At 34.7% G+C, this 22,129-nt stretch overlaps 1 protein-coding gene across 4 annotated transcripts in view; it reads left to right on the plus strand.

Annotated features, from left to right (window-relative positions):
- Window positions 1–22,129, plus strand: part of NFXL1 (nuclear transcription factor, X-box binding like 1) — a 68,044-nt gene that overhangs the window by 34,628 nt on the left and 11,287 nt on the right. For 3 of the 4 annotated variants that reach the window (XM_035293745.2, XM_035293744.2, XM_035293746.2), the window contains exons 16-19: window positions 1,147–1,168; window positions 1,599–1,739; window positions 5,080–5,246; window positions 17,726–17,795. In XM_035293745.2, the coding sequence (XP_035149636.1) occupies window positions 1,147–1,168; window positions 1,599–1,739; window positions 5,080–5,246; window positions 17,726–17,795 (400 nt within the window). The remainder of the gene's footprint in view (window positions 1–1,146; window positions 1,169–1,598; window positions 1,740–5,079; window positions 5,247–17,725; window positions 17,796–22,129) is intronic. The other variant, XR_013533128.1, reaches the window with a different exon arrangement.

Below are 22,129 nucleotides of genomic sequence, written 5' to 3' on the forward strand. Positions count from 1 at the left end.
GCTGGGACTTCAGGCTTGCACCATCGTGTCCAGCTAATTTTTAAAATTTTTATGTTTTGTTAAGATTCATTATATTGTCCAGGCTGGTCTTGAACTTCCTGTGCTCAGACGATCCTCTTGTCTCAGCCTCCTTAAGTGTTGGGATTATAGATATGAGCCGCCACACCCAGCCTTTGTGGCTTTTCATTCTCTCAATGTTCTTTGCAGAGAAGTAATTTTTAGTTTAATGACATCTATTATTCATTTTTATTTCATGGATTGTGCTTTTGATGTTATATCTAAAAAGTTGTCTTAAACTCAGAATACCCAGATTGTCTGTGTTTTATAGTTTCGCATTTCACAGTTAGATCTGTGATTCATTTTGACCTAACTTTTGTGAAAGGTGTAGGATCTGTCTAGATTTTTTTGCAAGTGGATGTCCATTTATTCCAGCACCAACTATTTATTGAAAAGCATATCCTTTCTTCATTCAGTTGGCTTTGCTCTTTTGTCAAAGATCAGTTTACTGTGATGTGTGTGGTTCCATTTCTGGGCTCTTTTCTTCCATTTGCCTGTTCTTTCATCAGTACCATACTGTCTTGATCACTGTAGCTTTATAGTAATTCTTGAAGTTGGGTGGCGTCAGTCTTTCGACTTCGGTTTCTTCAGTATTGTGTTAGCTGTTCTGGGTCTGTTATCTTTCCATATAGACTTTAGAATCAGTTTGTTAACATATACAAAATAACTTGCTGGGATTTTGATTGGAATTATGTTGAATCTGGATCAAATTGGGAAGAAACTACATCTTAATAATTTTGAGCCTTCATATCTGAACATGAAAAATCTCTTCATTTATTTAAATCTTTGATTTCTTTCATAAGTGTTTTGTAGTTTTCTCATAGAGATCTTGCATATATTTTGTTAAATTCATACCCAAGTATTTCATTTGTTGTGCTAATATTTTTAATTTCAGATTCTAACAGTTCATTGACACTATGTAGGAAATCAATTGACCTTTGTATATTAACTTTTATTCTGTAATTTTACTATAATTGCTTATTATTTCCATATGTGTTTATTTTTTTACTATTATTAGAGTTAGCCTCTTTAGGTATTATTTTTGTATAATTTGTAATGTTTTCATTTTATTTTATTTTTTCTTTGCAGGGAATGTCTTGGGAAACATGAGGTGAGTTACAGGTGCAAAATTTTAAGTAAAGCTTATAATTTATACTATTATATACTAGTGTAACTTTTCTATATTAGAGTTGTCAGAAATAATAAAGGCAAAGTATTGTTATTTTACTGTTATAAAGAGTACAGAATTTACTAATTTAAAAAATATGCAATGCCTTTATTTGAGAATTAGACTGTGTATATGTATTTACTACAGAATTATATCAAATTTTCTTTTTAGGAGGAGAACGTTTTGCTTCTTGGCATTGGTTACTTTGGAATATTTTGATAGGTTACTTTGTTTTGATCATCAGTATTATTATTCATGCAAACTTAGTAGGCCTTTGTGAAACTTGTTCTCAAATGATAGCAGAGTAATTTTGGAAACATGTCCAGAAAGTTTTGTGTAATGTGTGCTGTGCTGATTTGCTTTATTTTTTAAGGTGAGCCCACTACCATGCCATGCTGTAGGACCCTACTCTTGTAAAAGAGTTTGTGGAAGAATCTTAGATTGTCAGAATCACACATGTATGAAAGAATGCCACAAAGTAACCGAAATTGATGGCTCAACTGGAAAAAACAAGGTAATGTTCTTAGATTGAATGCATATCTGCTCGTAGTATTCTTGAAACATTTTTTCGACAATTACTCCATAAATATTTTTCTGTTTTGCTTTAGCTTCCTTCCTCTATTTTTGCCCTCATCCCTTCTCCTTCCTTGCCTTTCCTAAGACAGCTGCCTTAAACAGCTTGGGGTATATAGTTCTGTATCTTTATTCCAATTCATAATAATGTGCCTTTTAAAGTGGAACTCTTTACATGTCATACCTGTGTTAATACATAGGATATAGTTTTAAGATAAAAATACATAGGTTATATATCTTCTTAGATAGTAGGTAGGAATGACACCTCCATTTCTCATTATTTATATCTGAGTTTAGTCTAGAGCTTTTACTCTAAGTTAAACCTGACACACAGGATGAGTGATATTCATCATTTTAATAAATTTAAATAAATTCCCAACCTTTTGTCGGAAACTAAATGGCATCACAGATGAATGGTGTATCTATGTGTATAATTAAAGCATTTTACAAGCATATGAGAACTTAGCTATTCAAATATCTCTAAAAATTGCCATCTTACAAGGAAAAACAAATGTAGCTGATGTTAAACTTTATTTTTAAAAATAATTTCTTTCTAGACTTCCATTCTATAGGGAGCTGTAATACTAGTGTCTAAATGAGAAATAGGCCAGAAAATTTAAGTGTCACTTTATTAACATTAAATTTACAGCGATTTAAATTATTAATATGACTTGTGCTATTGAAAATTTTAGTTGCATCATTAGGTTATTTTTTATCTTTAGTTTATAATACATGACAACATAAATGCCCATGGTATTCTTCTTGTTCATGTGCAAACATATGTGTAAATGTATTGCTAATGATTTATCGATCCATGCCTTGACCCTCTAAAATGTACTCATGATAAAACGAAAATGACACTAGAATTATAAAATCAGATTAAACAAATAATGATACAAAATAATTTTAACTAGTTAGGGCATAGCTGCTCTATGGCTTTCCTTTCCCAGATTTCCAGAATATGAAGTGAGTCAGAAAAAGCTTATTTTCAAAGCTGATATGACTATTAGAGATTTATGGTGGATTATCCCAAAATTCCTTCCTGGGTTAAGGCTTCGGTTTTTCTTTTTAAATGAGAACTACATATGATATTTGACAGACAGACTTTCTGTATTTCTTAACTAAGAGTCTTTCCTAGAAGATAGAACTTGATATTGGAAGTAATCCAGGAAGATAACGGTGATTTTTTTGTTTCCCCCAAAACTGGAAGGAACTCATATTCTAAGTATAATTTTCATTTTGCAGATAGGGAAACTGAAGCTCTGTGACTTGTCCATGACTATGCAACAGGAGAGTAGTAGATCAGAAAGTATTATGCCTGATCTTTTAACTCCCAGCCCAATGTGCCTTTCTACTCATGTTTAAATAGAAGATTATTGTAGGTGTACCACGTAGTCAGGAAAAGCAAATGGAATAGACTCTTTATGTTAACTTTGGTTCTCTTTGCATATTTTATTACTCATTACCTAATACTCGCTCAGTCTTTCCCATTTCAGAAAGTCATTTTACCGTTTTTACCCACTTGTGCAGATCAAAGACATAGGATTCATGCTTGATTTCTTTCTTGTCTTTCTTGTCCTGTTTTTCACAGAAAATCCTGTTAGGTTTATCTTCAAAATAGATGTTGACTCTGACAGTTTCTCATAATCTATAGCACTAACATTCTTATCTAAGCCACCATCACCTTTGACTTAGATTTCTGCAGTAGTTTCCTAACCAGCTTTTCTACTCTCACTTTGTTTTACTGCATCAGCCAGATTAATCTTTTAAAAAATGTAAATCAGGTATCATCTTCCTGCTCCACATCCTTTGATAGTTGTTAGTCACTCTCAGACCAAAATGTAAATCCTTTTCAGTGGCCTATAAAGGCTGAATAATGATCTCACTCCTGACTGTCTCTCCCAACTTTCATCTAACTACTCATTACTCCCTTGCTTACTCATTTCTGCTTCTGTTTTTCCTGTTTCTTGAACATTCCACATTTGTATTTTCTTAGAGCCTTTGTACTTGTTCTTTTCCTTGGGAACTCTCTATTCTGATGGTTCTCTCCCTCATTTAACTCAGTTTCTCTTCACATGTGATCTTTATCAGGCAGGCTTCCTTCTTGTTGCTATCATCACTCTTTCTTATCCTGCTTTATCTTTCTTCAGATTAGTTACCAAGTTATTACATTCATAAGCTTACCTCCTCATATAAATATAAGTTCCAGGGCCCATCTCATGTCTTCCCAGTGCCAAGAACAATGCCTGGGACATAAGTATTGAGTATTTGTGGTATAAATGAATATGCCTTTTAAAAATAAAAATTGCTTATAAAATAATATTTTTATAATTTGAAACACTATTTCTTTTTAATCCTATATATACAAAAAATAGCTTAGAATTTTATTGTAATAACTATTGTAATCATGGCTTCTCTTTGGAATTATAATAAAAATGTTTGACCTTTAACATTTAATAACCATGTCTATAGCTCTCTTATTTTGCCTCAAGTATGACCTGAGAAAACAAACCATATCCTGAAACAAGTATTTTTAACCTTTTTTAGTAGATTCTAATGCTAGTTAACACTATTAAATCACTAGAGAAAAGGGAGGCGCCTTAAGTTACACTAAGGTACATTTATTTGTAAAATGTAATTTAACTTTAATTCATTGATATGCATTAAAATAAAAACTACTGGTCATTTTTTTTCATTTTATATGTGTTTCTCTTCGGCAAGATGAGATAATTATCTTCCACTGTTGAATGCTTTGGAATTTTTATTTATGTGTTAACAATGTATTGATTTCTTTAGTTCAGTGATGATGTGAATAGACTATCATATCATATCATATCAAGTATAGAAATGAATCTATACTTGATTCTATCATATGATTCTATCATAACTATCATATCAAGTATAGAAATGAATAAACATTTTTACTTTATATATTTTCTTTTCTGTCTCTGGTTATTCTTTAGGAAGTAATCTACATTTTAGTGGGATACGTTATGGTCAGGTTCATTTTAAGATTCATTTAAAAATGAGGCAGTTTGACTTAATGAGGTTTATAAGCAAAAAAAAATCTATATGAACAATAGTCATATTGACAATCTTGCTATTCTTTAGTGTGAATATTTTTAAGATAAATAAGAGTATGTACCATTTGATTAACTATGTTTCTAAGAGCTGCAGAAGTACTTTATTTTAATGGGATATATATACATTTTATAACTCTAACATATAGAAATGTTAGGCTTACCCTGTACTTAGGTGATTTATTTCCTGCTATTTTTCAGGCTGGCCCAGAATGCCTTCATTGTGATGAAGGGTGCTCCAGGTCACGGCCACTAGGTTGTCTTCACCCATGTGTTTTGCCATGTCACCCTGGAGAATGTCCACCTTGTGTTCAGATGCTTAGAATAAAATGTCACTGTAAGATCACAAGCCTGTATGTAGAATGTAGGTAAGTGGACTGAAAAAAAAAGTCTTATTTTATTACACTTAGTTGAATTGGTATCTTTTTATAATTAAGAACCCTTGATCGTCTGCTTTGCTTAAACTCTAGATACCTAGATTTTCCAATAGAGACCTGGAAGGAAGACATGTAGAATAATCCACTTTCTGGATACTTCATCCTGATTTCAAACAGGGAAATTGTTCTTTTTTTCCATTTCGAGATTCTGTATAAGATTGTGTTATGAAAAGGTATTGCTTTTGAAAAAAATTAGAGAAATACTGCTATAACTGATAGTTTGACTATGTCAAATTAGAATTTTGTCCAATCAAAATTTGACTTGTACATACAGCCACACCTTATTTTATTGGACTTTGCTTTATTGTACTTGGCAGATACTGATATTTTTACAAATTGGAGTTTTTTGGCAAGCTGCACTGAGCAAGTCTATTGATACCATTTTTCCAACAGCATATGATTACTTTGTGTCTCTGTCACATTTTAGTAATTCTCACAATAGTTCAAGCTTTTTCATTATTATTATATGTGTGATGATAACCTGTGCTCAGTGATCTCTGATATTACCACTGTAATTGTTTTGGGGTGCCATGAACTGCCGCTTCAGACGGCGAATCATTGACAAATGTTGTGTGTGATTGAACTGCATCACTAGTAGTTCCCCTATCTCTCCCTTTCTCCTTGGGCCTCCTTATTCCAAGGAACAACAGTATTGAAATTAGGCCAATTAATAACCTTACAATGGCCTCTAAGTGTTCAAGTGAAAGGAACACATGTCTGACTTTAAATCAAAAGCTAGAAATGATTAAGCTTAGTGAGGCATGTTTAAAGCTGAGCTAGGCTAAAAGTTAGATCTCTTGCACCAAACAGTTGTGAATGCAAAGGAAAATTTCTTAAAGGCAATTAAAGTTCATTCCAGTGAACACAGAATGATAAGAAAGCAAAGCAGCCTTATTGCTGGTATGGAAAAAGTTTTAGTGGTCTGGATGGAAGACCAAAGCAGCCACAACATTTAGAGAGCTCCTAACTCTCTTCAATTCTGTGAAGACTGAGAGAGGTGAGGAAGCTGCAGAAGAAACATTTGAAGGCAGCATAGGTTGGTCCATAAGATTTAGGGAAGAAGCCATCTCTATAACGTAAAAGTGCAAGGTGAAGCAGCAAGTTATCCAAGAAGGTTTAGATAAGATCATTGATGAAGGTGGCTACACTAAACAACAAATTTCCTATGTAGACAAAACAGCCTTCTATTGAAAGAAAATGCTATCTAGGACTTTCATAGCTAGAGAGAAGTCAATGCCTGGCTTTAAAGTGTCAAAAGAGGCCTTAACTCTCTTGTTAGGGCCTAATGCAGCTGATGACTTTAAATTAAAGCCAGTACTCATTTACTACTCTGAAAATTATGCTAAGTCTAGTCTGCTTTTGCTCTATAAATGGAACAACAAAGCCTAGATGACAGTATATCTGTTTACAGCACGGCCTACTGAATATTTTAAGCCCACTGTTGAAAGCTTCTGATCAGAAAGATTCCTTTTTAAATATTACTGCTCATTGACAATATACCTGTTTATCCAAGAGCTATAATGGAGATATATAAGGAGATGAATGTTTTGTTCATGCCGCTAACACAACATCCATTCTGCAGCCCATGGTTCAAGGAATAATTTCAACTTTAAAGTCTCATTTTTTAAGAAATACATTTTGTAAGCCTATAGCTGCCAGATGAAGGTAGTGATTTCTCTGATGGCTCGGTAAAGTAGGTTGAAAATATTCTGCAAAGGCGTCACCATTCTAGATGTCGTTAAGAACATTCATATCAACAGGAACAGGAGTTTGGAAGAAGTTAATTCCGGCCCTCATAGATTACTTTGAGAGATTCAAGACTTCAGTGCAGAAAGTAACTGTGGTGGAAATAGCAAGAGGACTATAATTTAAAAAAAGCCTATAGATGGGACTGAATTGCTGCTAATAAAACTTTAATGGATGAGAAGTTGCTTCCAATGGATGAACAGAGAAAGTGGCTTCTTGAAATGGATTCTACTCCTGGTGAAGATTCCATGAACATTGTTGAAATGACAACAAAGGATTAGGATTTAGAATATTCTCCAAACTTAGTTAAAACAGCATAAAGGTTTAAGAGGAATTTAGAAAGAAGTACTCCTGTGAGTAAAATGCTATGAAACACAGCCTCACATGCTGCAGAGAAATCTTCCTGAAAGGAAGAGTCAATTGATGCAGCAAACTCTATTGTTGTCTTATTTTTTAAAATTGCCACAGCCGCCTCAGTCTTCAGCCACCACCACCCTGATTGGTCAGCAGCCATAAACATCTAAGCATGATGCTCCACCTGCAAAAACATTAAGACTGACTGAAGACTCAGATAAGCATTGGCAGTTTTTAGTAATAAAGCATTTTTTAAGTTAAGGTATATACATTGTTTTTTATCATGTAATGAGCTATTGCATACTTAGTAGATTGCAGTATTGTTTAAGCATAACATTTATATGCACTGGGAAACCAAAAAATTTGTGTGATTTGTTTTAGTATGATATTCACTATATTAAGATGATCTAGAACTGAACCTGCAGTATCTCTGAGCTATGCCAGTAGTTTACTTAGGCATGATTTTTAAGCTATAGATTTTGTTGTTGTTGTTATTTTTTGAGACAGAGTCTCTCTCTGTCACCCAGGCTTGAGTGCAATGGCGCCATCTCTGCTCACTGCGACCTCTGCCTCCTGGGTTCTTGCAATTTTCCTGCCTCAGCCTCCTGGAGTAGCTGGTAGTACAGGTGTACGCCACCACGCCTGGCTAAATTTTTGTATTTTTTTAGTAGAGACAGGGTTTCACCATGTTGCTTAAGCTATAGATTTAAAACTTAGGCCTTTGTTTATTACAAATGTTGCTGTTATAGCATCTATCACAGTAGGATATGATCAGTATATTTTCTTTCAAAAATGCAAATTTTTGATTATGGATTATTTTTATGGAAGAAAAAATTCCCTTTTCTTCTGTTTAATAATGATACAACATAATTTACCACTTAACTCTCTCCTGGCTGTTTCACTCCAGTCCGTAAAGTGAGCTTTTTGTAAATATATTTTACTCAAGTTTCATTGGGGAATATTACTTTATTTTGTATTTTTTAGTATAATTACATTTTGAAAAATTCTTGTTCTTATTAGCGAATATTTGTTTTTGTTCCCTAAAGTCTAGACTCATGCTTTGGTAAATTGTGGAAGGCAAGTTTCATTCTTTTCTTATATTAAAGTTATTTTGTTGAAATCTCATAAAATATTATAATTTTTAATCTTAGAAGTTTTGTAGGGGGAATTTAGAGGGCAATTTTGCATTATTAACGGATGGTAATGGATGAACTTGAGCAGTATTACACCTGCATTCTGTTATTTATATAGATTGTTCCTTATGAACTTTCACCCATGAATTTTAGCATCCATTGATGATTCTATCACAGTTGTTACTGTGGTAACATTTGAGAAAATAGAGGAAGCTCTCAAGAACAACACACATGTGGGTGCGTGCCCAGATGCTTTATTAATGAAACCCTTGACCATTTAATCCCAGTGATACTACATGTTCTAGAGCATAGAAACCCAAGGAAATAACCAAGTGGATTTTATAAAACAAAAGGTGGCCAAGTGGGAATTTTCGAACTCCATCTTCTACATTTATTAATTGACATTTCACTGTAAAAGCTCCCCCCACCTTGTATGTTAATACTAGCATTAACGAGTGGATTCTTTATTCGTTTCTTCACATCATTTTGATGTTTAATTTATTGAACACCAAAAGCCCATGGGAGTGTCTTTAAACTGGTTCCCATGTCTTTTTGATGTGTTTCCATCCTTGTTTTAGTATTTTCTTTTTCTTTCTGGCTAATAAAAATGTCCCAGGCTCATCTTGGACTTTACCTATCCTAGCCCAAGACTTAGACATTTCTCTGAGGACCTTTTTGGTGGACAGTGATAGTGAAAAACCACTTGGTATGCTTATTGCTCCTTGTGTGTCATTCGTTACTTCTAGGCTCTCTATTTTGATAAGAATCATTTTAAAGTTTATTTTTGTGAATTGACTGTTGACATCCTTTGCATATTTTTTTTCCTTGGGGTGTTGGTCTTTCTTTCCCGCTTAATTTCCTGGGTTTTTAAATAGTTCTTTATGTGTTAGGGATATTAACCATTTAAGTATGATATATACTGCAAACATCTTCTGCCTCTTTGTTGTCTTTTGAGCCAGCTTATGGGTTGTCATTTTTTTGGGTTTTTCCTTTTCTTTTCTTTTTTTTTTTTTTTTGCCCTGCAGCCACTTTTTAATGTAATTATATCTTGTCTTTACAATACTTTTGCCTCATAATTGATTTCTCTTATCTCTTATCATTGGTTAACATCTCTAGTCCAGTGTTGGATAGCATTGGCCCTGCTTTGTTTGTTTCTTTAGAGTAATTACTTCCTGTATTTCTACATTGCATAAGATGTTGGCTTTATCACCATGTTGGAGAGTACTCAGCAATTTCTGTTTTCTTGAGTGTATGTGTATATTTAAATCAGGATTGGATGCTGAATTTGCCTAATGATATTTTAGCATCTATGGAGATAATCATACCATTTTAATTCTTAGCTCTGTTGATTTTAATCTGCTAATATTTTATTTAGCATTTAAAAATATTTATAAATTGTATTCGTCTATAGTTTTTAAATTATGTACTGTTTATCAAATTGGAGTGTCAACGTTATGTTTGTTTTATATAACTTGGCTACTTACTCGGTTTTCTATGCTTTAGAATACTTCATGTAGTATCATTGAGGGTTTTATGGAATTCCTCTATGAAACCATCTGGACCTGGCATGTGTGTGTTTTTTTTTTTTTGATAACTTCCTCTATTTTTTTCTAAGGAAAATTTGTCTCTCTTATGAGGTCATTTTTTTGAAAACTATTTTCCTTAGAAATGATCTATTTAATCTAGGTTTTTCAAATTTATTTATGTAAAAGTTTATAAAGTATTTGCTTACTGTAATTAAAACTTTGTTGTTGTTTTATGATTTCTGCTTTGTCATTCTTATTTTGAATATTTTTGCTTTCTTCCTCTTTCTTGTTAGGTAGTAAATTTTTTATTTTAAAAACCCAGGATTTTGATTAACTGGATTGACTGTTCTTTTATTCTTTACCACATTTTTTCTGCTCTTATTTTACTGTTTCCTTTAAAAATACTGTTATTTCCTTTAAAAAGAAATTTCTAAATTTTTTAAAAAAGAATTGGGAATTTCATTCATTTATTTTCATGCTTTCATTTTTATCATAGATGTACTTAAAGCTTGTGGATTATTTAATTATTGGTTTAGGAATATTCCCTATATTCATATGTATACTACTTTCTTTATATTTGAGAGTTTCTGTTTTTACATTATATTTCCTCCTGTACTCAAGAGTTTTAAAATAGAAGATCTAGTTTTATTGCATTGTGATCAGAGCATGTGTTTGTAATATTTTTCTAGTTTATTACAAAATAACAGTGCTTCCTTTATAAAATAAAGTGATCAATTTTTGTGAATATTCTATGTGCTTTAGAAGATGTAATCTCTTAATAATCAGGATATAAGATTTGGGATGTGTGTATATATCATTTTTTAATACAGTAGCTTTGTCTTATAGTGAAAATACGTTATTAAAATTCCATTATTATTAGTGTATTTCTTTTTGTTTTTGTTTTTTGATACATAGTCTCACTCTACTGGTCAGGCTAAAGTACAGTAGTATGGTCATGGCTCACTAACTTCTGGGCTCAAGTGATCCTCCCACCTCAGCCTCCTATGTAGCTGGGGCCACAGGCACATACCAACACATCTGGCTAATTTTAAATAATTTTTTTGTAGAGATGTGCTCTTGCTACGTTGCCCAGGCTGGTCTCAAAACATCTGGGCTCAAGAGATCCTCCTGCCTCAGCTTCTTAAAATGTTGGGATTATAGGCATGAGCCATCATGCCTAGTCTATTAGTGGGTTTCTGTATCTCTTTGCAACTGCTGTAGTTTTTTGCTTGTAAAGATGATTAAGCTGTTATATGTCGTACAGTTTTTAATAATTATGGCTTCCGGCATTAAAAGGTATCCTTTGTTACATTTAATACCTTTGGCTTAAATTCTTATGCATCCCCTTTTTCACTTTAATAGGTAAGTTAAGTCCGTTAACAACTTTTAACATCATTAATCTCTTTGGTTTAGCTCTGAGTTATTGCTTTATGATTACTGTTTGTGTTATGTCACTTTTTCTTTATCTGATTTGTTTTCATTGCTCTTATTTAAAACTTTTTCCTATTTAGTAAGGTTTATTTATTTATTTTTTAGTGGTTGATTATTTTTGTATTTGTACCTTTTTAATGTCTTTAGACCCTTGTTTCTTTCATCTTTTACTAACTGGTTTGTCAGCTTTTAATTTTATCACCTGGTTCTCATTTAAGACTGACTGACAGCCAGTGAGTTTATTTTATTTGTCTTTTTCTTCTTTCCTTCTCCTCTAATTGTTTAGTTGCTTTATTCTTTTTCAGAACATACAACATTTATATATTATTCTACTTTCATTCCCACCTTTTTTTCTTAGATTTTCAATTTTAAATTTTAACCATCAGTTTTTTTCTGAAATTTTGTAAACTTCTCTTCTTTGAATGAAGTGCATCCTCTAGTAGATTCCCCAAGAGAGCTTGTGGGTATAGTTTTCCCTGAATGCTTAATTCTTAAACATTCCCTTGCATGTTTAAGAATGTTTTGCTATAGCATTTATAATTGTGTAAAAAAGTCTTTTATTTGTGTGTTGTTTCCTAGACTTTCTTGGAAATGCTGCTCTATGCTACTTTCATTTATATTTTACTTTTGAGAAATTTGATGCCAGACTGTCTTTTCCTTATGAGTTAATTGATCTTTTTTGCCTGGGACTCCTTAAAGTTGTTTCTTTCTCCTTCGTTTTTCTCCTCTATCTTTAAAATCTAATGTTTTATATTAAGGTATGACTCAGAGTTAATAATTTTTGATAAATTTTTCCAGGTACCCGATGACCCCTTTCAACATATAAGTTCAGTATTTTTATTTTCCTGGATTACAATTTCAAATACCAGTTCTATTTCATTAATTTTGTTTTTGTTTTTTAGTGCTACCAATTGTATGTGTGTTGGATTTTCTTCTTCTGTCTCCCATTTCAATCACTTACTTCTTTGACATCTTGTTTCTAAAACTCATTTTTATCATCTAGGTTGTTTTGCTGTCTCATTTCAGGAACCCTTATTACATTTTGATTCAAGTATGTTCTTCTGTAAATATGTTCTTCCATGAGCACTTTGTAATTTAGTTTTAATTTCTGACGTAATTTTTTTTTTTTTTTCGAGATGGAGTTTCCCTCTTGTTACCCAGGCTGGAGTGCAATGGCGCGATCTCGGCTCACCGCAACCTCCGCCTCCTGGGTTCAGGCAATTCTCCTGCCTCAGCCTCCCGAGTAGCTGGGATTACAGGCACTCGCCACCATGCCCAGCTGATTTTTTGTATTTTTAGTAGAGACAGGTTTCACCATGTTGACCAGGATGGTCTTGATATCTTGACCTGGTGATCCACCCGCCTTGGCCTCCCAAAGTGCTGGGATTACAGGCTTGAGCCACCGCGCCCGGCCGTTTCTGACGTAATTTTATCTTAATTTTTTTTCCTGAATTCAGTCAATCTTTGTCCATTTCTTTTTCTTTTTTCTTCTCCATTATGTTCTTAGGTTTTGCTTTTCTGACTTAAGGTGGTAATGTATTGAAGGGCCCTATACCATGCTCATATTGGGTAATTTGCTAGGACTCCCGGCACTCAGCATATAGTTATACCTACAGCTATGAGTTATTACAGCAAAAGGGCAGAAGGCACAGTCAGCAAAGGGAAAAGGTAGATGAGGTGAAGGGTCACCGGGAGGAGACTCTAGTCACAAGCGTCTAGAGTCTCCTCCTGGTGGAGTCACATGGATGTGCTTAATTCCCCCAGCACTGAGTTGTGACAACACTTGTAAAATGTTTCTAACCAGTGAAGTTCATTAGAGACTGAGCATCCAGAGGTTTATATTGGGGGAAGTTTACATAGGCAGCCTCACCTGGCACATACCAAAGTTCAGACCACTCAGAGGGAACGCAACTGTTCAGCATGAACCATTTGATTTCTACAGTTTAGACATAGTCAGCTGTTCTTATCAGTTCTGTGAGTGGTGGGAACGTTCTTGAAATCCAAATTCCCAAGCACCAGCCAGAGGCTAGCCTTATAAGGAGGTCTTTCAAAAGATAGCAGTCAGGTCTGCTAGGTTAACACTTCTCTGTACAGGTGGTGGTTCATATATTCAGTTTGGAATATTATGTTTCAGTTTTCTTCTTTGTAATTCTTTTTTTGGGTGAGAGATATAGGAGGGAATTTTCATCAACTAAAAGGCTTTAGGTATCATGTTCTGGTTATTTTCTATAGTAGTTTATTGCAGATGTAAATTACATCTTTTTATGTTGTTTTGGACAGAGCTTAGTATAAGATTTCTAGCTGATGATCACTCTTGTCAGATGGGAAAATACAATGTTTTAAATGGTTGGTGTTTAGGGTGGTGCTGGGGTGAGGGAGAGGAGTTATGTGTCCTTATTTTACTTTTGTTTTCTTTGGTCTTGTAAGATCCTGAATTTCCCTTCTTCTTTTGCCATGTCTCCAAAGTCTAAAATCTGCCTTTTCCTTTTTCCTAGAGTGCTGTCTTTCCAAGATTGGCTACTTGAATCTTGTGTACTTTTTTCATTTTTTTATTTTGAGACAAGGTGTCTCTCTGTCTCCCAGTCTGGATGCAGTGGCACACTCATGGCTCACTGCAGCCTTGACCTCCCAGGCTCAGGTGATCTTCCCACCTCAGCTTTCCTGGTAGCTGGGACTATAGGTGCACACTGCCACACCAGCTTAATTTTGGTGGTGTTTTTTTTTTTTTTTTGAAGATGGAATTTCGCTCTTGTTACCCAGGCTGGAGTGCAATGGCGCGATCTCGGCTCACTGCAACCTCTGCCTCCTGGGCTCAGGCAATTCTCCTGCCTCAGCCTCCTGAGTAGCTGGGATTACAGGCACGCGCCACCATGCCCAGCTAATTTTTTGTATTTTTAGTAGAGATGGGGTTTCACCATGTTGACCAGGATGGTCTCGATCTCTTGACCTCGTGATCCACCCGCCTCGGCCTCCCAAAGTGCTGGGATTACAGGTGTGAGCCACCGCACCCGGCCAATTTTGGTGTTTTTTTAATAGAGACAGGGTTTCACCATGTTGCCCAGGCTGGTCTTAACTCCTGGGCTCAGGCGGTTCACCCTCCTTGGCCTCCCAGAGTGCTGGGATTACAGGTGCGCGCCACTCTACTCAGCCTTGTGTACTTTTTAAAGTCTATTCCCTTCAGTTAGTGCTGTGGTCTACCAGGATATTTTCAGTATTTTCATACTTAGGGAGACCTTTTTCTGTTGTGATTTTAGCTCAGCTTCTCTTTTCCATTCAGTTTTTTTTTTTTCTTTTTTTTTTCAGATTTCCACTAGCTCTATCAAAATACTTGCATTGGGAGCTTGACAAATAGCTCTATCAGGAATTTTTTTTTTCTAGTTGTAGGCAATTTGAAGTTTGTAGAAATTTGTATCTTCTAGTTGTGCTGTAGTCATGGGATTTAGTCATTTTATTTGTTATTAATGAGCCATATATATATATATATATATATATTTTTTTTTTTTTGAGACGGAGTTTCACTCTTGTTACCCAGGCTGGAGTGCAATGGCGCGATCTCGGCTCACCGCAACCTCTGCCCCCTGGGTTCAGGCAATTCTCTTGCCTCAGCCTCCTGAGTAGCTGGGATTACAGGCACACGCCACCGTGCCCAGCTAATTTTTTGTAATTTTTAGTAGAGACGGGGTTTCACCATGTTGACCAGGATGGTCTCGATCTGCCGACCTCGTGATCCACCCGCCTCGGCCTCCCAAAGTGCTGGGATTACAGGCTTGAGCCACCACGCCTGGCCGCTCTATGTTTTTTGAGGGAGATATGTGGATATATTTGTATTGTGGTGGCTTCCATTACCTCAGCACTACAGATTTTTTTTCCTTAAATACTTATTAAAGTGTATTTTTTAATATAGAATTCTGTTAATCAATTCTAATAATTTAGTTTGCTTTCAATTCAGTGAATTATTTAAGTAATCTTTTCCTTCTGTGTGGAAATAAAAAACACAAACTGGTTTTCCTCTGCTCTTACACCACAATAATCAACACAAAAGACTTTTGTGACCAAGTGTTTTGGAGTTTCTTCCAGCCAATAAGCAAGCAATCAGTTCTATAGCAAGCACCAGCTGGGTGTCCTCTAATTCAGTTCTGAGAACCTGGAGAAGGTGTCAGATCCTGTAGGTCGAGGTTCAGTCCCACAAGACTGCCTCCCCTTCAGACACCAGTCTCAAATTCAGGCCATTGGAATTTCTGACTGGCCGCCTTCAAGTTTAGGTTCACATGGCCCCCTCTTTGGTTGATTAATTTGCTAGAGTGTCTTACAGATCTCAGAGAAAAATTTATGTTTATTGGTTTATTATAAGGATATCGCAAAGTATATCAATGAGAAAATACATAGGGTGAGGTATGAAATAAGGGGCATAGTGATTCCGTTCCTACCCCTACCCCATCATTTGCATGGAATACCACCTCCAGGAACCTCTGTGTTGAGCTGTTCATAAGTTTTTGTACCCTTTCTTCTTGGGCCTTTATGGAGAATTCATTGGGTAGGCATGATTGAAGTACGGACACTCATGTAGAAGTGACCAGACAGAGGGTATGATCTAATAATAATAGACTGAGTGAGGAAACCCAGCAAGGCCTGTCTGTTTCAGTTCTTTTTGGCCTCTCTGTACAGCATTTCTTCTTCCAGAGTATGGGACAGGACCCCTTCTGAAATGGGGTCTTATGACCTACGATCAGACAAGGTAGGTCAGAATTTCTTTATGGCCTGCTCAAGACAGAAAGGTGGAAGAAGATAATATTTTTAGTTTTAATGGCCTGCCTTGGGGAGTGATGAGCCAAGAACCATGGATGAAAGCCAATATGTATATATTACTATGCTATAGTCTTTTTCTGCTTCATGTTTATTTCTTCTGGAATTGAATTTGGATATAAAAGATATAGACCCTGAAAAGTTAATTTATTCCTAATTACAAAGTAACAGAAACAAAATAATATTAACAAGTTCAGAGGTGAACATTCTACTTGTAAGAATCTTAAAAATACAATAGTGTTTAATAGAGTCAGCATAAAAACTTTGTGGCATTAAGTGAAACTTGGCCAAGAAATATCTTAGAGCATATTTAGAGCTAATTTAATATGAATATTTAGATAATAGTTTTAATTAACATTTAAGAAGACTAATTTTATGGTATATTTTGGCAATTGTGTCTGGTGAATGCAAGAATAGGAAAAGCAAGAAGATACAGAATAAAGGAAAGGAGAAAAAAGTAATGGGAAAGAGAAAGGTGAGATGCATATGATTAAATTGTCACTAGTTACTGACTTAGGCAGTGTCTATTGGAAAGTAGATTTATTCCTTGGTGTTTGTGACTTTTTTTCTGAATTATTCACTGAGCTATAAAAGCATTTTTGTTCTAAAACAATCAGATCTAAAATGAATTTTTATTTTATTTTATTTTATTTTTTTGAGACAGAGTCTCACTCGGTCACCCAGGCTGGAGTGCAGTGTCACAATCTTGATTCACTGCAACCTCTGCTTCCTGTGTTCAAGTGATTCTCATGCTTCAGCCTCCTGAGTAGCTGGTATTACAGGTGTGCACCACCACACCTGGCTAATTATTGTATTTTTAGTGGAGATGGGCTTTTGCCATTTGGCCAGGCTGGTCTTGAACTTTCAGCCTCAAGTGATCCACCTGCCTTAGTCTCCTAAAGTGCTGGGATTACAGGCTGTAGCCACTGTACCTTGGCTAAAGTGTATTAATTTCTAATATTAATAGCTTACCCAAGCTTTTTAAGTAAGTTAATTATATTTCTCCGAATAGCCTAAGTTTCTCAATTTGAACATATTAAATAACTAATTTTAAAATTATTTATGTAGGGGCATTGAGAACTATTGTAATTATGAATTATAATGATAAATCTATAGGGAAAGATAGTTACAGAAACTATTAAAGAGAGGCCAGGCACAGATGATATTTTGTGTGTGTTTTGTACTTACAGCAATTACACGTTTGGCATTTGACTTTTAGTAGTAAAGGGCTGGATGATTTGAGTTATCAGAACAGATAAGTAATTTGAAGATAATTGTTACAGAGAGAGAAATAATTAAAATATTTCCTAGGAAAAAAAATAATTTTATGGATATGTTTGAAATCATGAGTTATTTTTAGAAAAATTACACTATAAAATGATTTTTGTTTGAATGTCATCAACTTTCTTATTTTTAGAAAAATAACCACAGCTGATGTAAATGAAAAGAACCTCCTCAGTTGTTGCAAAAATCAGTGCCCTAAAGAGGTAAGCTTTAGTAGAACCTTTTAAATTATATTTCTTGGGCATTGTTTCTCTTGGATTTTCTTTTTTCTTGTTCCATCAAATTATTTCAGGTCATCTCTGGTGTATCATTTTTAATAGAAACTTAAGACATATGGTTAGGGTAGATGCATCTCACTTTATAAATTTGGTGATGTTAGGACCTGGAATGACCCTTTGAAGATTTTTTTTTTATTTAAAGCAATTTTAAAGATAACTTACACACTATAAAACATTGACCTACGCTTATCTCTCAAAATGTGATTCATACTTAAAGTAGGTCAAGAATGATGTGGGTCCTGGCAGTTAGACAGTAAATTCATAGTAGGATATTTTTAAAAATAGGGTTGCATGTGTGTATGCATGTGCATGTTTATGTATCTGTGGTGGGATAATGTGCGAGGATAGGTAGTCATATCCACAGCATTATGAAGATGGTGATATAGAAGATACCTCTGTACATTTTTGTGTTGGTACTGTTAAGATATTGAATATTTCAAATTCACTACTATATTAATTAATATAAAGCATTCACCTATAAAATTGTGTTTTTAAAGATTCTGGTGCTTGTATAAGCATTTTATTGAAACTAAAACTATCAAAAGGTAGTTAGAAAAAACTGTGCAAAGTAAAAAGGAAAGGAAACTCACTAGTGATTTATCCTGATAATAATTTGAGAAGCCAAAGCAGTCCATGTACATTTGGTCAGTCCGAAAGGGAAGATGCACTTTTGGATTTGGGAGTGGGACAGTTAATATTACTTCATTTGAGTAGATACTTAAAAAGGAATCCTTTTGACTTACAGATTACTATGTAGTACCTTTTTTCTTTAAATTGTCTTTATGTACTTACCTGTTTCTCACCTTATATAGAGTCTGATGACAACTAAGTCTTAAATATCATAATCAGTCTTTGATTAAGTATAAAACAGGAATCAATACATTATATACCTTTTAAATATTTTCCTTTAAGGCTTTGGGCGACTTTTTATGGATTTATTTATTTTAAGATCTGTTAGAAATGGAGAGTTTTTAAATTTATGTAAGATTATAAGAAGACAGGCCATTTGCAGTAATAATTGATTATCCTAATAACCCTGTCTTTTATTATATAAGTGAAACTAGGGCATGGGATATTTCAAATTTAATTTTTTTGAATTATTCAAATCTTGCACTTCCCTTGTTAAAATAAATTTTATCTTATCCCAATTCAGATTCCAGGTAATAAGTAGTCGGTAATGTTTTATTTTTAATCTTACTCAGTAACGTGGTATGGTTTACGTAGAAATATGGTAATTTAATTCAGGTGTTGCTAATTTGTAACTTAGAATTGCCTTAGCTGTGAATAAGTTGTGATGCTATGACTTTTGGTGGGACTAGATGGGTCATTTTCATGATTTTGGATTCTAGGTCCTTCTGGAGCCCCTGGTATTACCAGGAAATCCTTGGGCTTTCTTGAAAAATATATCTGTAGCCTGGGAGCAATCCAAATGGCCATTATAGTTTGGGACAATCTAAGAGTAGACAGGTGAATTTCAATGTGTCTAGTAGAACTCATGTTCATTTATGGTCTCTTGACTTTGGTTATGCCATAACAGTAATTCTAATGCTTTGAGATTCATCAGAATCACTTTAAGCGTTTGTTAAAACAGAGATTGCTGGGCCGGGTGCCGTGGCTCATGCCTGTAATCCCAGCACTTTGGGAAATTGAGGATCACCTGGGGTTGGGAGTTCGAGACCAGCCTGGCTAACATGGTGAAACCCCATTTCTACTAAAAATACAAAAAAAAAAGAAAGCCAGGCATGGTGGCGTGTGCCTGTAATCTCAGCTACTCGGGAGGCCGAGGCAGGAGAATCGCTTGAACCCGGGAGGCAGAAGTTGCAGTGAGCTGAGATCGCTCCACTGTACTCCAGCTTGGGCAACAAGAGCGAAACACTTTCTCAAAACAAAACAAAACAAAACACAGATTGCTGGGCCTTCCTCTAGAGTTTCTGATTTTGTAGGCCTGGAGTGGGGCCCAAGATTTGCATTTCTATTAAATAGTAAGCTCTAAAGTAATAATGATACTGTTGGTCCAAGAGTACACATTGAGAACCAGTGAGCTACAGAATGAGGTCATAATTAGAATAAGCCAAGAAGTATATCACTTTGAATCTTTGTACTTTAGTTAAGGTATGGGATTCTGGTAAATTCTGATGTGCTAATAAACTCCTACTTATGTTCTCCTTTCTTTTCCTTACTGTAGATTGTTATGGGCAGGGGACTATATCATATTTGTCTTTGTATCCAGTGCCTGGTTTACAGGCTGTATACATTAAGCTGCTGGTAAATATTTATTGAATGTGAATAAAAGAATGAATTGTGGGCGTGAAGGATAGGCATAAGCATATCCTTCCAGCTCCACTGTGTCTCTGATATACACTCTATGGATTATTTAATCAGGTTTGAATTTATCTAAATGAAAACATAAGGATGCCTTTAATAACATACCTTTAAGCCATGCCCCACATATGCATTTCCGCTCTTCTATAAAAGAGATGTAAAGAGGAACAAAATGGAAGTTTTATTTTATTACATGGTCTGGGGCTTCAGTTATTTTATTTTGAAAAATTGTTTGAAGTTTTTAATTGATACAATTTTCTATATTTATCACAGACAACATATTTTAAAATATGTACATGTTGTGGAATGGCTAAGTTAATTATGCATTTTTTAATGATGAGAACACTTAAAATCTCTCTGAGCAATTTTTAAGAATACAATATATGTTATTAACTATAGTCACCATTTTGTCCAATAGATCTTTTGATTTTATCCCTCATATCTAACTGAAATGTTGTATAGTTTGACCAACGTTTCCCCAGTTCCTTTCTGTCCTCCAGCCACTGGCAACTACCATTATGCTATTTCACTTTTTTTTTTGAGATGGAGTTTTGCTCTTGTTAACCAGGCTGGAATGTAATGGCACGATCTCGGCTCACCGCAACCTCCGCCTCCTGGGTTCAGACAATTCTCCTGCCTCAGCCTCCTGGGTAACTGGGATTACAGGCACACGCCACCATGCCCAGCTAATTTTTTGTATTTTTAGTAGAGACGGGGTTTTACCATGTTGGCCAGATGGTCTTGATCTCTTGACCTCGTGATCCACCCGCCTCGGCCTCCCAAAGTGCTGGGATTACATGCTCTTTCACTTTTATGAGTTCAACTTTTTTATATTTCACATATAAGTGAGATCATATGGTATTTCTGCTTTTTAAAATTATTTCTGATCTTGGTTTTCTCATTCCCATGCAAACTTTTCTACTTTTTACTTGGGAAAATTATTTAACTTCTCTGTAACTGCACTTGATATATAAAATGAGACACCAATAATACTTCAGAGTGGAGTATTAAGTGAGGTAATACATGCAACCAACTTGGTTAATGGTAAGTACTATATATGTGGTAGCTATGGTGATTATGCTTGGGTATTTATCTACAAACAATATTGTTCTGCAAGCTTTTCTTAGTTCTTTTGAAAGAAGGCTTTTCCTATTATTGAGATTAAAGTGGAACATTTTAATGCAGACAGTGTTGTCAGTAAACCATTTGGTATGACTTACTGAAGTTCTAGCAGAATGATGTTGAGGGCTGAGTAGAGTAGAAAAAAGCTATCTCACTTTGAGTGGGAAGGGTAATACATCTCCTGTTTCAGTGAATACCACGGTTGGATATTTTAGAAAGACCTCTGTATTTTGCTGTGAATAAAGATAACCATTGTTTTATGCATTCAAGTCAGCTTTCTTTTTAACTACTTTTCAGTTTTTTCCAAATATAACCTGGTTTTTGAGATAACATACACTTACTTGCACATCTAACAGAAAAATGGTCCTGTGAGTTAATTTTTTTAAGCAATGAAATATCACATATATACTTTAAAGTACATAACATAAATATGTATAGTTTAACAGTTAAAAGGTGAATACCACGTTAACACTACCCAGTTCAAAAAATCAATTAATGCTAGCATACCAGAAATCTACCAAGGTCTCTGTTTGACTGTAGCTCCCCTCCTCTATCCTGTATGTTAACCACCATTGACCTTTTATAATAATCCTTTCCTTTTATTTACAGTTTTTACTACCAGTATGTACATTTGCAAACAGTATTGATTGTTTGCCAATGTTATAAGTTTAAAAGCAAGCACTTTTGTGACTTGCTTATATATTTGTCATTTTTAATTGCATGTAGCTGTAGTGCATTGATTCCATCATATGAGTACACTATAATTTACTTGTTTTACTGTGAGTAGACATTTGAGTAATTTCCAGCTGGGGCTG

Source organism: Callithrix jacchus, chromosome 3, assembly GCF_049354715.1.
Source record: "Callithrix jacchus isolate 240 chromosome 3, calJac240_pri, whole genome shotgun sequence".
Lineage (NCBI taxonomy): Eukaryota > Metazoa > Chordata > Mammalia > Primates > Cebidae > Callithrix > Callithrix jacchus.